Raw genomic sequence first — 17,331 nt, forward strand, 5'->3', positions numbered from 1 at the left:
CAATAAAGCCCATAAGCAAATGGGTAACACTTTACAATAACCATCATTTATAAATGGTAAACAGAACAGTTTATTGATGTTTAATCACCATTTATAAACCGTATATAGGCCATTTAGAATGGTGAATACATAATTTATTAATGCTTAACTAACTACATCATTTATAAATGACAAATAGATGGTATATTAATGTAAGTTTATAGTTACTTTACCATTAACAAACAATTACATTATAATTAATAGTTTATTAATAGTTTAAGTTGCACTCATTTTAACATTTTTAACACCATATTAAGTATGTTAATGATTTTGAAATGATTCATAGACCTTTAAGAAATTGGTTAAAAACATTTAAAGATTAAATTTGTAGCGCACTTTGTGAAATTAAAAAAGTTAATAATTGGTCTATAAACCATCTATAAACATTACTTCGTTGGTTATTGTAAAGTGTTACCAGCAAATGTATACGTTTCAACAGTTCACTGTTAAACCACTATATCACTGCAATCCTCCATGTTTTCAACAACATGGCAACTGTGTTACTGAGGAAGGGATCGGATGTGACTGGACTGAGGACAATGACTTAATGTGGTCTTAATATAGTTGGCTCTTTGCAGTAATGTGACCCCTGGCATCAGTTTCCTTCACTTACATCTGTTGCCTTTTTCTCTGCCTGCTCCAGCTTCTCCTGGGCATCCTTCAGCGACTCGGAGTATTTGTCCAGCTCATCCTCCACTCCTTTCAGCTTCTTCTGCAGACCCAGAAGCTCCTCCTCCAGCTACAGGCCAAACACACACACACACACACACACACACACACACACACACACACACACAGAAACAGAACATGTTAGAGAGTTTGAAAACTTGGGTTTGACACATATACATATACTGCAAAAAAGGTGTGTCTAAAAACAAGATAAAAACACTAAATCTGAGGGAAATGATCTTGTTGCATGGACAGATAATTTCACTTGACAAGATTTCTTAAATTCAGATTGTTAAATCTAGAAATAAGCATGTTGAACACTTAAAATAAGAAATTAACTCTTAAAACAAGCTACATTATCTAACACTTCTAAATCTGAAGTTTTTTTTTTCTTGGCAAGAAACAAATAATTTGCAGTGTATAGACGTATAGTCATAAAGGCTATTAATAATTTGGAAAAAAGAATAACCCCACCTGCAGCATGCAACAACAAGATATATCGACAAATCCTACTAAATACATTTTTTACATACAACTAAATTGTTTTGCTAAATACATTAAGGAACATGAATGGGGGAGATGGAGGAGAAGGGTGGAAGGTTAAATATACAAAACTTTGACAGAACACAGGGTCAGTGTCTTGTATCCAGCCTGTTGTTGTGTCAGCCTGCTAAAACCAAAAAGTTATGGTGTAGAAAAGATGGTGGTTTTGGTTCATTTGGTTCATTTAAAAAGTAAAACCAGTAGTTCTCATGCTTTAAGTCAACATTGTCTTTTTCAATATTCTACCATCCCAATCTTTGCCAAGCTTCAAATAGAAGTCAAATGTATTATAATTGAGATATTGTCTTTTTATTCTACACATTATTCTCCTGTCCAAACCTGCGGCCTACACTACCCACAGTGCCTCCAGACATAGAAAATAAGAAATGGAATCCATGCAGCATTACTACACTGCAAAAAACATTTTCTTCTTATATCTAGCAATAGTATCTCGTAATTATATCGTTTTGAGTATAATTTATCTACTGACCATAGCTTTATGTGCTTATTTAACTGTTAGTATTATTATCATGTGCTTATGTAATTGTTTTATTGTTTAAAGACTTCTTTTTACGATTGACATTGTGAGCTTTTTCATGCTTTTCAAGCTATTCAACTGTTCAATCTGGTGAGTTTCAAGTATTGCTGGCTTATTTTAATGTTACTACAGTTGGGCTTTTCAAGCCACAATTGCTCAAAATAAGTATTTATTTCAAGACATCATTGGTTTTCCAGTGCAGAATTCTTACAAAGAAAAATGTATTTACTGCACTGGCATATAATTTTACTTATTTCGAGCATGTATTTGCTTAATTTTAGTTATCTATTTCTTATTTTTTTGTCAGTTGGTTTTTGCAGTGTATAGCTGCATTCCAAATTGCATACTTTTTCTTTTTACTATATTACTTACTGCAACTGGCATTACGAAGTATATACTGTAACATGTCATATGCATATACATACATATAGATGTAATCATACCATGGCGCCTGAACCCTCTGGCTCATAAATATGCTGAACAGGATTGAGGATTGTGGGTGAGATTAGCCAGAAAAGCATGTTGGCCTACAGATTGCAAGATAGGATCAGATATGGATATGCAATGTATTGGAACATACTAAATATTTTTCCTATGCCCAATAGTATAGTGGTATTGGAACGGACAGTATCCTTGAAATGTATTTTTATAGTTAGTTACCTGTGTATGGACATAATTGCTTTATGTTGCTGTTGTTTTACTAAAGGAACCAAATTAATCTGCCAAGCTCATGTTTTATTTGCTCGGGCAGATGCATCTGGTCCCCCTCCCATTCAGACAGATTAACACCCATCCTGGCCCAAGCTTGGCCACTTTCTTATTTAGCAGGTTCTCAAGAGCTCCAGGCTCTCAAAACTCAGCTCAAACTGTCAAACTACACACTGTAAAAAAAATCTGTAGGTTTTACGGTGAAAAACTGCTAAACCGTGAGAGTAAAAGACCGTAAAATGATAAATGGGTTAATTCAATTTCAGTTACAATGAAACACTGTAAATGTATATATTAGCCAAAACAGTATTTTTTACAGTTTATATATATATTTTTAAAAAATACATTACTCCACTGTAAAATTCACTGTGACAGAACAAAAATATACTGTAATATATATACAAGCCATTACTGTAATTTTTGCATTTATCTTTTGTAAAAAATACTTTTTATAACTGTTAAATGTACTAAACACCCTATCTCTAACAGAAATATACTGTAATATTTAATGGTAAAATCTAATTTATGCAGCATTTATAAAGTATTTCCTTGTCAATAATATGGCAAAACAGCATTTATTTTGATGGAAAAACTTTTTATTTATACGGTAAAAAAAATTGAATAAAATGGCTATCTTAAATGTGAAATCAATAGTGCTAATATAATTTTACCGCAATATTACAAAAAGTTCTGTTATGGTAAAGATTTGTGTACGGTATTACGTTTATTACGGTAAAGTTCTTTTTTTCCGTTTTTTTTCCCCATAAAAACAACAGTTTCTTTTTTACAGTGCACAATGAGCCCATAACAACTAATAATATCTATGTAATGAGCAGATTACTGAGTGTTTTCTTGTACATGACATGATCCTCCTATTTTGGACTTATCCAATGACTCATTTACAAAGATTGTTTCAGCAACAGCTTCAAGAACTATAAAAAGCCAATTGTAAATGACAGTGATGTGGCCCAGCCACAATGTTCCCAGGACAAATGTCCTTTCTATGTCTCTTTGACAGTCTCTCCCAGCCTGTATCCATGTAAGGCCTCTCAGTCACAAATAGCCTGGGACAGTCCTGATCCTACAGTCGGCTTTGTGGCAACTCCCAAACCAACAGCCTTGACTGTCTTTCTGAGAGGAGCAACAATTCAAAGAAGGTGGGGCTCTTTAGAGGGAACACAGAAATAGACATGTCAGTATTCAATTCTTCTCAGCAGAGAGAAGTGATTGTGCTGTTACAGCCGGGTCCCCTGGGAACAAATGCTATGTGGACAGTTGCACGTTTGAATAGTTGCTATCTATTCATTGATTGCTATCTGATCTTGATAATTCCACTGTGGAGCTGCACAGGAGAGACTGCAAGTCATCCATAAAGGCATATTACTGTGTCCTTTAGCTGAAACAATAAGCTGTGACTAATTGGATTTGGCAGGGGGCAGCAAATTCTGAATGCACTGAATGGTGATGTCCACCCTCTGACATTACATACTGAGCCCTGCAGACTTTGGTCACATGTTCCATGATATGTTCACTATCCTCACATCTAGTCTGCAAGGGCGCTCTGCCATTTAGGGATTAAATGTGCTATATGACAAGAGTTCAGATATCAGTCATTGCCAGGAGTGTGAATGCAAGTTGTTGACTCACCTACCTTTTCAAAGTAGGTTTTTACTTTATATGGCAATGAAAATTAAAGGAACCCAAAATGGTCATGAAAATATTATATAGTTAACGTGAATAAATCAACTTTGAATTTCGGTTTCACACAAGACAGACTGCAGTTTTCTGCAGATTCTACAAATCAGCTTTTTATAAGATCACACACATTACAATTTTTGGACATTGTATACTCATTAGAAAAACATTAGAAATTATGTTTTGAGTGGTAAACATGTCAATTCCTGTTTGTATTTAAAAAAAAATAAATGAAGGCAGGGTATTTATAACTTAAGGGGGTTGCTAATGTTTGAAACTCACAAAGTCAGAACTAATCTCAAGTACAGATGTGTGTCAGTTTTGGGTGTAAAATTATGGAATTATGGACTAAATAATGAAATAAAGATGTGTAACTCTATGTTAGTTTTCAAGAAGACTTTAAAGTCTAAAATGATCAAAGGTTACAATGAAATTTGATTGAATTGGATTTTTCAGTTTAAGCTATCATGTGTTTTGTAACAATGTGAATTATTCAGTTAATGTAATGTATATAATGTATACATGTAGATGGTACAGGATGGGTAAAAATAAGTCTTGGGGCTTGAGCCTAGTCCTTTTTCTGTTGCTGTCTGATGGATTCTTTTGTTAAAACATGATTTTATTTTATTTTTAACCAAAATAAAGCATTAATTCATTCAGTTTTTCCATATGGTCACTTTTCAGCCATAGAGGATGCCACTGGCTCACTATACTCACTTTATCGCTCTTTATAGAATGGCACCTGACTTCTACAGCACTTGTTCAGAGTGTCAGAGTGCCACAGATGGGTGAACATTGAAGTTAGTTGAAAGCCTGTTGTGTCTCATAGATTTCATTTCTTTTAACTACTATTGGGCTTACAAAAATGAACAAATAAATAAAGGAGGCAGTATTTTCCCACAGAGAAGCATTGTGGTGAAGGCATAGAAAAGTGAATAAAATATAATAAAAATCCTGATTATGGTCCATCACAAGTATTTAATGAGCCCATGATTTCTCTCTGCAGCTGACTTTGGGAAACATTTGATATAATATAAGGAATTTGACTTGCAAAATTCAATAATGTCATTGCAACACTTGCAACATACTGTACTGTACTGTTTTTCCATTAAACTTTTTATATAAATAACAAGTTATCTATATTCGCCATACCAACCACCCGAGGAGGTATAACTTGTTTCAAAGTTTTAAATATGACAGGGCTCCAATAAAAACCACTAATGATCTTTCTCATATCAGACTGTGGTTGTTGTCATCTGGATCAGATTTTTTTTAAATCTAAGTACTGCAATAGACACTATTTATCATAAAAATTGTATTCATTATTTTGAGAATGGTGAGGATTACAGCACAGCTCTCTGGTGGGGCTCTTCTTACTTCTGATAGACCCTTTTTTGTTGTTAACTGCACTGTAAAAAAATGATGTTGCTTTTACAGAAAAAAAATGGCAGCTACCAGAATAATTCTGCAAAAAATATAGTAGGCTACAAATGTAAACAACTTTACAGAACAACTTGTACATTTTACTGGTATTCAGTGTACAATAAATAATAACTGAAAGTTAATTTACTGGTAGTAAATGCACAATAAGCTAAATCTGCATGTAAATTTTGCATAAATTATTAGTATAAAAGCAGCAGCATCCTGTTAAATTAGCAGTAAAGGACGGTATAATCTACAACTTTAAAATGTAAATTTTACATCCTAAAACTGTTGTAATTTAAAAAAAAAATAAAAAAAATAAAAAAATACAAGTTGTTCTGTAAAGATGTTGACATATGTACTGTGTTTCTTACGGAAATATTCTGGTAACCACAGCTGCCAGTTTTTTTCTGTAAAAACAACGGGACATTTTTACAGTGTGTGTCATAAGTACGTTTTTAAGTGTCTGCCGTAAGCGTTATGTCCCTGTGCACACACTGCAAAAAAAGAAAAGTTGGGTGAACTCAAAATTTCAAGGCAACAAACTTCAGTTATTTTTTTAGTTGGACAATTAAACTCAAGATTTTAAGTTTTGTTTTTGAGTTTGCTCAATTCTGAATTTCTCTGGCACGATTGTAAAGCCGCTATGAATGTCAGCTAATGTTGCGACCACAATTTTGAGTTGGCATTGATACACTAATGGCTACCCTTGTAGCTGTAACAAGCAGCGCTGCGAGCATCAGTTAGCCGCTAGCATCAGTTAGCCGCTAGCTTTCGCTAATGACCGAATTTCCCAACAAAGAAATAAGAGTTAGCAGAACTATTGTCCCTTGTTGTGAACCCCAACTTAAATATATAAGTAACAACAACTCACCAACTTGTTTTTGAGCAGACAACTGGCTTTCTTTGTTGTGCTAACTTACATTATTGCCCTAAATGTCAGTAATTTATATTTCCAAGTTTTACGAAATTAAATCACTGTTTTAGACCAAAAAATACAAGTCGGCTTTTTTGCAGTGCATCCATATCTGTAAGAAATGCATTGAATCTATTTTCAATATCCATGCTTTCATTAGGTCACTTGATGTTGTCCTGACTTATCATTTATCACCTGAGAGAAAATCTTCCAACACCCATACAGTGGATTCCTCACCACTAGAGTTTAGATGACTGTCTCAACCTCAGTTAGCTCCCAGTTAAACTGATGCTGGAGTCTTCATACATTGGCCATTGTTGTTGTTGTTTTGTTTGTTTTACATTACACGTAACAAAAACTAAATTGTTTATAAGGGTCTAGAGCGGCAACAATTATCCGATTTATCGAACAATAATCAATTACTAAATTAATCATCAACTATTTTGATAATGGAATAATTGGTTTGAGCAGTTTTCTAAAGTCCAAATTCTCTGATTTCATCTTCTTCAATGTGAATATTTCTGGTTTCTTTGTTCCTTTATGACAATAAACTGAATGTCTCTTTGGTTTGTGGACAAAACAAGAGATTTGAGGACGTCATCTTGTGGTTTGGGAAACACTGATTGATATTTTTATACATTTTATTGACCAAACAACTAATCGATTAATCGTTTAAATAATCGACAGATTAATCGATAATGAAAATTCAATTCAATTGGTTTTATTGGCATGACGTAACACTGTACATATTGCCAAAGCAAGAGTCAGAAAAAAAAGATAACAATAAGGAAAGCAATATAAATATATAAATAAATGATTATAATTCTATTATTCATTTTAAAAGAAAAGAAAAACTAATAACAATAAAAGAAAGCAATATTTACAATATTTTCTCTCTCTCTCTCTACTGTCTGCTGAAGGTATAGTATGCCCCTTAAAAATATGTATAAAATAAATATATATATATATATATATATATATATTATATATATATATATATATATATATATATATATATATATATATATATATATATATATATAATATCTCCTCAATGGTCCATTTTCACTGTATAAAACCCTTTATAATAACCTCAAAAATGTGTGCCATTTCAGTTGTACAGCTTAAGATAAACTATTATAGAATTACAATAGATTGGATGCTGATAAGCTGTTAGCAGCCATTGTGGCTGTGACCACAAGTAACAGCTTCAGACTCATGGCACTCTAAATACTTAAAAAACTAAACTAAACAAAAGCCTCTCTAAAGTTTGTTGACATTAGCTCACTTTAGCCAGTATATTTAGGGGTTTTATTGCTTATAAAGAAGGCGGTCTTTCACATTTAAGAGTGACAGTATTGGGGAGTAACTAGTTACATATGTTGTTATGTAATTAAATGTAATTGTAATCCATTTGTGAAAATTGTGTGAAAAAATATCATATCATAATGTTTGTGATTACAACGGAAATTGATCAGAATATAGGATAGCTTCAGTAAAAAGCTTATATAGAATATAACATTAGTTCTGTTACTTTGCATCTTTTAGTAAATTTTCAGATAAAACAGTTGGTTGGGACAAATAAGAGTGTAACATGACATTATCAAGGGTAGGATGGCTTACAAGGAGCTGGCTCTAGCTCCATTTATCGGCCCTTATTCTGCCAATCCAATCAATACATTGCTCTAAGCCAGCTATTCTCAACCTTTGGGTCGGGACCCCAGTTGGGGCCGCGAGATGATTTCTGTGGGTTGCTAAATCATTTTGGAAGTCAGCTCTGTCTCCACTGTGTTAAAGTGTTCATGTGTTAATGTGTTTTAGTCTTTTTGGTGATTTAATGTCTTTTTTTGGTCATTTTGTTTCTTTTTTGGGTCATTTTGTGTCTGTTTTGGGTCATTTTGTGTCTTTTTTGGTCATTTTGTGTCTTTTTTTTGGTCATTTAGTGTCTTCTCTGTCATTTAGTGTCTTTTTTGGTCATTTTGTGGTCATTTTGAGTCTTTTTTGGGTCATTTTGTTTCTTTTTTTGGTCATTTAGTGTCTTTTTTTGGTGATTTTGTGGTCATTTTGAGTCTTTTTTGGTTATTTTGTTTCCTTTTTTTGTCATTCTGTGGTCATTTTGAGTCTTTTTTGGTGATTTTGTTTCCTTTTTTTTGTCATTTTGTTTCTTTTTTTGGGTGATCTGAACTGTGTGCGTGAGATTGTGTTCACTGAGCGGGGTTCGCGGCTTTGTGGGTCGCGACTCAAAAAGGTTGAGAACTACTGCTCTAAGCAACCTGGACTAGCAGACCACCCCAAGGCAGGTGGTCCTGCCGTAAGACAACAATGCTTGTTGTTTGTGATTTACATAGATTCCAATATGGATTCAAGTTATAACACATAACTTTGAATAAAAGTTTGTCAGTAATCAGTGTTGAGTAGTCCATTGTTGTGAGGTTTATACTGTCTGGTTAACTAGTAATCTGTAACCTATTACATATCAAACTAAGGATCTAATGATTTTCTCTGAGTTTTAACCCCATATGGAGCCACAGTAGCCACTGATAGTTGAGTTCACATTCAGTTCTTTATTTGTGCCCGTACACATTTTTCAAATATTTTAAGAGGAGCATAAACTACAATTTTCAAACAGGAAATACTGCACAAAAATGACCAAGGAATTAAAAACAGGGAAACAATAACATATGCTTGCACTATAAGTGGAAAAAAAAAATTAAAAATTAAAAATTAAAAAATCAGAAATGAAGAGTGAGTGGGATGAGAAGCAGAGAAGCTGATCTGTATAACTGATCTGACTACATCAACAGATGTGATAACAGTGGATCTGACATCTAGTTACACAGAAACTATGAGGGAAAACTAGAAATTGATTGTTCAGAAATTGAAAAACAAAAGTGACTCTCTGAAGTTCATTAATGTGGAGTATGTTTAATAACTCCAGGGTTTGAAATGATGGGACAGTATGAGCATTTCATTTGCAGTTAATGACTATTTTAACTTTTTTTTTGTAATAAAAAGATGGAATAGAGACCGTTTTGTATTTGCTTACCCACTTTTTTTTCTTGCAAATATGAATAAAAACAAATAATACTATGGTGGAGATAATATGATAGGGTATTGAAGATCATATTATTCCTCTTTTTAATATTAAGAAATCATTTATTGCATTTGAACCAGACATCCAACGTAAAACATGGAAGTTATCAACCTATGTTAATCTTTGAGTGTAAGAAAAATAGTGGTATCATCAGCATATAGAATAATAAGCACTAACTTTGGTATCAAAAGACACAGTATGTGGCTGTTTTAATAATAAAGTGTATTATGATCTACAGTATCAAATCAATAAATACTCGATACTGAATTGTTGTCATTTAAAGCTTCACCTTTTCTGTCAGCTAATTGGACCACTGCCATTTAGGTCCAACACTTTTCATGAAATCCATATTAACAGTCAAATAGCAATTTGTTATCCTTTATGCAGCACTAATCTATTACACACAGTTTTTCAAGTAGCCTATGTTGGAGACATTCAAAGAAAATTGGTGTTTAATTTTAAAATAATGATGGATGGACAGCTTTAAAAACAGCATAGTTTGCTCCGGTACAACATGTGAAGATGTGAAACAAAACCACCAGCATCTGTTTACTTCAAACTTGATTCAACCTTTCCTGCCTGGGACAATTTCTTCTCACTCTCAGCTTAAAACTTTTGCCCCACACACACACACACACACACACACACACACACACACACTGCAAAAAAGGTGTGTCTAAAAACAAGATAAAACACTAAATCACTAAATCTGATAAAAAACACTAAATCTGAGGGAAATGATCTTGCTGCATGGACAAGAAGTTTTGAATTAAGATAGTTGAATCTAGAAATAAGCATGTTGAACCCTTAAAATAAGAAATTAACTCTTAGACTCAAGATAAATTATCTAACACTTCTAAATCTAAAGTTTTTTTCAAGTTTTTTATCTTGGTAAGAAACAAATAATTTGCAGTGCACTCTGCTCGGGCCAGTTCATCGCTGCTTGCAGCTTTCATTTATTTTGTTTGAAGAGTTAATTTCTGATTTTAAGCGTACAACATGCTTATTTCTAGATTTAACGATCTTAATTTAAGAAATCTTGTCAAGTGAAATTATCTGTCCATGCAGCAAGATCATTTCCCTCAGATTTAGTGTTTTTATCTTGTTTTAGACACACCTTTTTTGCAGTGTGCGCGCGCGCACACACACACACACACACACACACACACACACACACACATACAGACTTAGGCTACTCAGCATTGTTCTTTTAATGCTTTTATGTTCTAGTTTGAGTTCTTATTATTGACTGATTGTTTTAATAAGTGCTGCTGCTGATTTCAGAAGAGACAGTGGTGGTGTGGTGCAGCTCCATCTCTCTCTACCTGTTTGCATTTGTCCTCTGCTCCTTTCTTGTCCCCCTCAGCCTGCTCTGCCCGGTCTATCGCGTTCTCCTTATCCAGCTTCAGCATCTGCATTTTCTTCTTGATGGCCTCCATGTTTGCTCAGGTTGTGGCTCTCAGCAGCAGTTAGTCCGGACAGAAACAGAGGAGCCGGCGTGGGACAGGGACGGAGGATCCGGTGTGGGACAGGGACGGAGGTGGACTGGTCTGAGCGGCTCGGGGAGAGCTCGAGGATGAACAGCAGCTGACGAGCCCACTCTTTTTTTCAGCGGGATCCACACGGGGACATTGTCCATATTTAGTCAGCAGTGAGAGCTGTCCAGTGAGAGTGGTGACGTCTGTCTCCAGCATGTGTGAATAAATCACATTCAGGTGCGTCAGCTGTCCACCTGGGACATCAGCAAACACCTCCAGCACCGTGGACACAAAGCTGTCCCTGCTGTCAAGACATGAAGACATTTATTAAGTCTGGTCCTGCTCAGGAAGTCTTCTACTTTAGTCAAATAAGCAAAGCAATGGGAGACAGGGACAGTTGTAACTATCTGAAACATTGGATTGACAAGGATCTCATTTACCTTAAGGATTTACAAAATGACGAAGGTGAAATTCTTAGTTATGAAGAATTTATTAGATCCAAAATCTTCCAGTATGTATTAAGGAGTAGAATTCCAGTGCAGAATACTGTATATTCATATTTATTCTGCACTGAAATTCTACTCCTTAATACACACTCCTTCTTTAGACACTTTATTTTTTGTTGTATTTTTTGTTGTATTTTATATTCTATTGCTTGAAGTATGCCTAGGTTGTTCTTTTTATTTATTTGTGTTGTTATTGTCTCTGTGTGTAATGCTGCTGCTACACTGTAATTTCCCTGCTTGGGATAAATAAAGTCTATCTATCTATCTATCTATCTATCTATCTATCTATCTATCTATCTATCTATCTATCTATCTACCTATCTATCTAACGCTATTCCCAGTGGAATTCTCCAATTAATAAAAGATCATTTTGAAAGGCAAGAGACGGAGAAAGTTGACTTTACCCTCTTTGTTAGTGGTGTAAATATTATGAGTCACCACTGTAATAACAAACATATAAGGAATCCCTTTTTCAGGAAAAGGAAAATTACGCCTAGAGGAAAATTTGTATGGTCCTCCTCTTTTTCTGACATTAACTGGGAAGCAACATGGCTTCTTCCACATACATTTGCTATGCCCACTAAAATAAATACTAAAAGAAGTTCAATATAAAATGATACATAACATTTACCCCACTAACAAATGTCTGTCAAAATGTATCAATATTGATGTTAATTATGTATTTTGTAATGTTAAAGTGGAAACAATCAGGCACCTTTTTTAATGTAAATTTTCCCAGATTTTTTGGAAAAAAAATGAAGTTTACATCACCTCACATTCCAGCCTACAAATTAATTTGAAAGCCAGAGATATACTTTCTTCTTATAGCAATAAAGATAGGACAATTCAACATTTAATTAATGAGATTATTCTAATGGCGAAATTCCACAAACATAAAGCCAGATTTTCCAAAGGTCGACCTTTCTTCCTGTTATTGAAATTTAATTCAACAACTACCTTGAATGTATCAAAAGAATTGATAATAACAAATGTATACATACTGGTAACATAATTCAAGAAATATTTGAAGAGTTGTAATATGTCATGCCTTTTTCTTTTTTTCCTCCTTCCTTTTTAATTATTTTAATTATTTTGTTTAATTTACACCTGTACTGACTTATGCACTTCATTCACTTTGTCTCATATTTATTTATTTTCTCAATTTGTGATGCCAGACTTTGTTTTGTTCTACTTAAGATGAATGTTCTGACTGGAATTGGAACTTTTTGAGGTAAAAAAAAAAAAAAAAAAAGGGACAGTTGTAACACTTTTTGCGATTTTTTAGCAAAACATCAAAAATTATTTACACTGGAATAACCAATTTGTTATATTATCAACTTCAATCTGTCAGCTGCTGAAATAATGTATTTAAGAGGTTTTATGAAATATGTACAGGTTGCAAAATTGCTTTTAATAAAGTCTTTCCACTGTTACAACCGTCCCGTGTACAGTTGTAATTTGTCTAAAATACACATAATGAATCAATCACATAGTCAAAATAGAAAATATTATTTATCAGTAATGTTATTGTGACTATTAATATCATGTTTTTAAGTAATGACGACATTTATATCAGAAGAAATAAGAACATATTCATGGTTAGTCTGAGTACTTTTACACAAGTAGTACCTGTACTTTACTTGAGTATTTCTGTTTTTATTTTACATTATACTTCTACTGCACTGCATTTTAGATGTGAAGAAGAAGAACTGTTTACTCAATTACAATTATTTGACAGCTGTAGTTATCAGTTACTTTTTCAGATTCAGATTATTAATACAACATATCGCACAAATACATGTAATGTGTTATTCCAGATTAAACAATATACTTTTGTTCAAAGCGGCCAGACATTTAATAGCTGCAACAGACATTGCATACAAATTTATTCAGTAATTATGCCCTATAAATATATATAAAGTTTATTTAAGGGTTAGGGTATTTCTCCACAAATAGATATGACAGTTGATATTTTAATCATGATCAGAATGACTGATTTTGAAATCCCATGTCTTGTTAAAATCAGCTAATCTACATCAGCATTTCATTAATCTTACTTTTGTCCAATTTTTTAAAAAAGTAATCCAGATCACCAGCACTCTTAATGGGACTACAAAAGTATCATAATCCTACCCAAAACTTTTGAACAATACATATTAAAGGTTTGATCCAGATAAAACCAAAACTAAATTAATTCATGTGATTTCAGAATCAACATGACTTGTCCTTTTCTTTTTCCTCCCTTTCCTCTTTTCCACCAGTCATATGTCTTTTTTCATGTTTTGAGCTGTCAATCAGACAGACAGGTCAGGTTTGTAGAACCTGATAATGTAACAAATTCCCGATAATGTAATAACCCTGATAATGTAATAAAGTGCATTTCCCAATAATGTAATACACTTTTAACCAATAATGTAATAAAGTATAACACCAAGCACCTTTAGATTTCAAGAAGCTGTTGAATGCATTCGTGTGTCATGGATACCTCGTTTGTGAAAAACGGATGAACGGGTCAAAAGTTAATAAACATTCAACTTTGACCTGTTGGTGGCGCTAGAGCTCTTGAGCTAGAGTTGCCTACACAGTATCACCACTTGAACCCAAGTAATGGGTGGTCTGCTGTTAAATTATTACAATATTGGGGAATTATTACATTTTCAGGTTTTATTACATTTTCAATGGACTCAAGTGCAGATTTTTATTACATTATCAGGAATTTATTACATTATCAGGTTCTACAAGGCTCAAGAGAAAGAGCACCATATGTAACCCCGCCTACCTCAAATTGAAACCATACTTCTCGTGTATTGTATTTGTAACTGAAATGTACATTCCCTGGGGACATTTGGAAGCCTTGTGGGAAGAAGTAGTGTGCCATGTGTATTTCAGTAAGGGAGGTAATCAAACCACAATCCTAAGGCAAAAGTGCCTCATGGTCAGTGTGTAGTAATCTGATTATTTGTAACTTTGTTTCAGATTATGGGAATGTGCTCCTCTAGAGCAGCAGGATGAGGCCCTGTCTTATACTGGGCTCACAAAAGATTTCCCCAGTCCCAGACTACAAACTGAAAGTCTTTAGTAAATCTAGGAGTTTTACTGGAGTCACAGCGCTCCCGTCATCTCCCGTCATGTTTCATATCAGTCTTTTCCTAGTCTTGGGTTTGGATCATATCAAACATGTTTGATATTATCTCAAGTCTCAGTGACGTAACACAATCACCAACCAATAGATGAGAGGGGGAAAGGTCCCCGGTTCCAGACCGGCCAGTAAAACCACTTCCACAGGAAAAAAGGAACATCACAATAATGCCTCAATACAAATATAGTGATGTCATATATTTAGATGTTTCTTAGTAAAGAGAACAGTAAGGAGACAGTTAAAATGTATAAAGAAATGTATACATAAATAAGCAATAAATAATCGGTAATTAAGACAATGTAATTGTAACTCAATCCTTACGTATCGTGAACCAATTCAAAAAATGTCTGGGTATTCAGAGTATCTCTATTCACTCACCAATAATACGTAATCACTTATTTCAACCATCTTTATTGGATAATGGCTTCAAAACTTGGTATGATAAGGGTATTGATATTATTGAGGACTTGTATGTCAATAATTCTTTTGCTAGCTTTGAACAGCTATCCAGAAAATTCAGTCTGACCAATAATCATTTTTTGCGACACTTGCAGATTAGAGATTTTATTCGTAAAAAGTTTGTTAATTTTCCTACTCTTCCCCCTCCTTCCTGTCTGGATTCCCTATTAAAGGTCAATATGCTGAATAAAAGCAGAATATAATTTATTTATTCCCATATTATGGATAGCTGCAACCAGTCTGTTTCATATATTCGATAACAGTGGGGAAATGACTTGGGGGTCCAGCTGTCCGACGGCGATTGGGATATGGCTCTTACTAGGATCCACTCTTCTTCCATATGTTCTAGACATGCTTTAATACAGTTTAAAGTGTTGCATAGATTGCATTTCTCAAAAGCTAAATTAGCAAGAATATTTCCGAATGTAGACCCAGCATGTGACAGATGTAAACAGACCCCGGCTACTTCCTATCATATGTTCTGGTCCTGTCCGAAACGTGCTCCTTTTTGGTCATCCTTTTTCGAAGTCATCTCTAATGCTTATGCTTATAATATCTCACCATCTCCTTTGGTTGCTGTTTTTGGTTGGTTATCTGATCCAACGGGATCTGTTCCCCCTGTTCACTTACAGAGGGTCATTGCCTTTTCCTCCTTATTAGCTAGGCGCTTAATTTTATTCAAGTGGAAGGCTGCCACTCCTCCATCACATCACCACTGGATAAGGGACGTTATGCAGAACCTTAAGATGGAAAAGATCAGATGTACCCTCAACGGTTCCACTAACAGATTCCACAAAACCTGGGACCCTCTAATAACTTATGTGAACAATTTACCTGGCCTGGAACAGGAATTCTGAATGATTACACCTGCCCTTGAACAATCCTGTAACATGAAGTATTAGGTGCACTTGTTGTTGTTTTTGTTGTTTTTGTTTTGTTTTTGTTTGTTTTTGTTTTTCTCCTCTTGTCTTTTCCTGTCTGTCGTCTATTACGAGTTTGTTACGCTGATTTTGAGCTTGATCTGTCTCTGTTTGTTTTCAGGATTGTTTTTTTGGTGATTATTTGTAAAACAGAGAATATGATTGTTCTGTATGATAATTGAAAAATCACAAATAAAGTGTTAAAAAAAATTAATAATAATCGGTAATTAATGTATGATTAACTAAATTAAAGTTGAAAGAGCTGATAAATATAATTATTCAATTAAACAAATCATAATTCAATAGGACATAAATGTATATCATGAATTCATTTCTAAATGTTCCTTTCCTTTATTCTTGCTTATATCTATTTTTACTGTAAAATAGTCAACTTTTCATGTGATAAAAACAGAAACCCTTTTCAGCTTTATGAGGGGCATTTTGTGGCGTCTTCTCTTCTTTTTGTTGGTTTTTCAACACAAACCACTGCACACTAGAGCAGCTGGAGCCAAAAGCTGCTTCTCCTCTTTTTGTAAGTTTTTACTAAGAGCATGATGAGGAAAAAAATTGCATGGTAGGAAAAAACTGCTAAAAGAATCTAGTTGTAGTCTTGAAAATAGTGACCCTGAAACTTTCACAGTCTGTCTAAAATCTCAGTGTGAGACTAAAAACTCTAAACACTTGTCTTTAGATGTGAACAGCTGTAAGCTGATAGTCTTCCAGGAGTCTTTTCAAATCTTTTCAAAGTCTTCTGATGAATTGGTAGCATTACAGAGGGTCCCACTGCTGATAAGCTGTTTTAAGACATCCCATTTACCTAAACTAGCCTTTGAGGTGACATATCTGACATCCCTTTTCCAAAAGACACTGGGCGCATATGGAGTTTATTTACTATCTTTATTCAAGAGCTGGATTTTCAGTTTGAGAGGAATACTTGATTTTGCATTTAGATTGTTTTACTGCTCTCTCTCAAACCTCTTCTCTTCCACTCAAAATATCCCTGCTCACACTCAAATGTTCTCTCCTTGAGCTTAAAATTGTGTGTTTGCAGTCAAAACTTTCATTCATTGGCATGTGCTCTCAGATCTCAGCGCTCACACTTGGAAACTCCATAGGTGCGCTTTATTAAAATGTCTAGGATTGCTGTTAATAAGCTTGTTATGGAAAAGTGTGCATCCTCCCCCTGTCCCCAATGGGTCTAAAAT

The 17,331-nt window shown here is 34.2% G+C and overlaps 1 protein-coding gene across 4 annotated transcripts in view; it reads right to left on the reverse strand.

The window, feature by feature from the left end:
• Positions 1 to 11,433, reverse strand: part of tpm2 (tropomyosin 2 (beta)) — a 32,914-nt gene extending 21,481 nt beyond the window's left edge. For all 4 annotated transcript variants that reach the window (XM_059357604.1, XM_059357605.1, XM_059357603.1 and 1 more), the window contains exons 1-2: positions 10,950 to 11,433; positions 653 to 778 (exon numbers count right to left, since the gene is read on the reverse strand). In XM_059357604.1, the coding sequence (XP_059213587.1) occupies positions 653 to 778; positions 10,950 to 11,063 (240 nt within the window). In that variant the 5' untranslated portion in view covers positions 11,064 to 11,433. The remainder of the gene's footprint in view (positions 1 to 652; positions 779 to 10,949) is intronic.
• Positions 11,434 to 17,331: the final 5,898 nt, after the last annotated feature.

Source organism: Centropristis striata, chromosome 19, assembly GCF_030273125.1.
Source record: "Centropristis striata isolate RG_2023a ecotype Rhode Island chromosome 19, C.striata_1.0, whole genome shotgun sequence".
In the NCBI taxonomy this organism is placed as follows: domain Eukaryota; kingdom Metazoa; phylum Chordata; class Actinopteri; order Perciformes; family Serranidae; genus Centropristis; species Centropristis striata.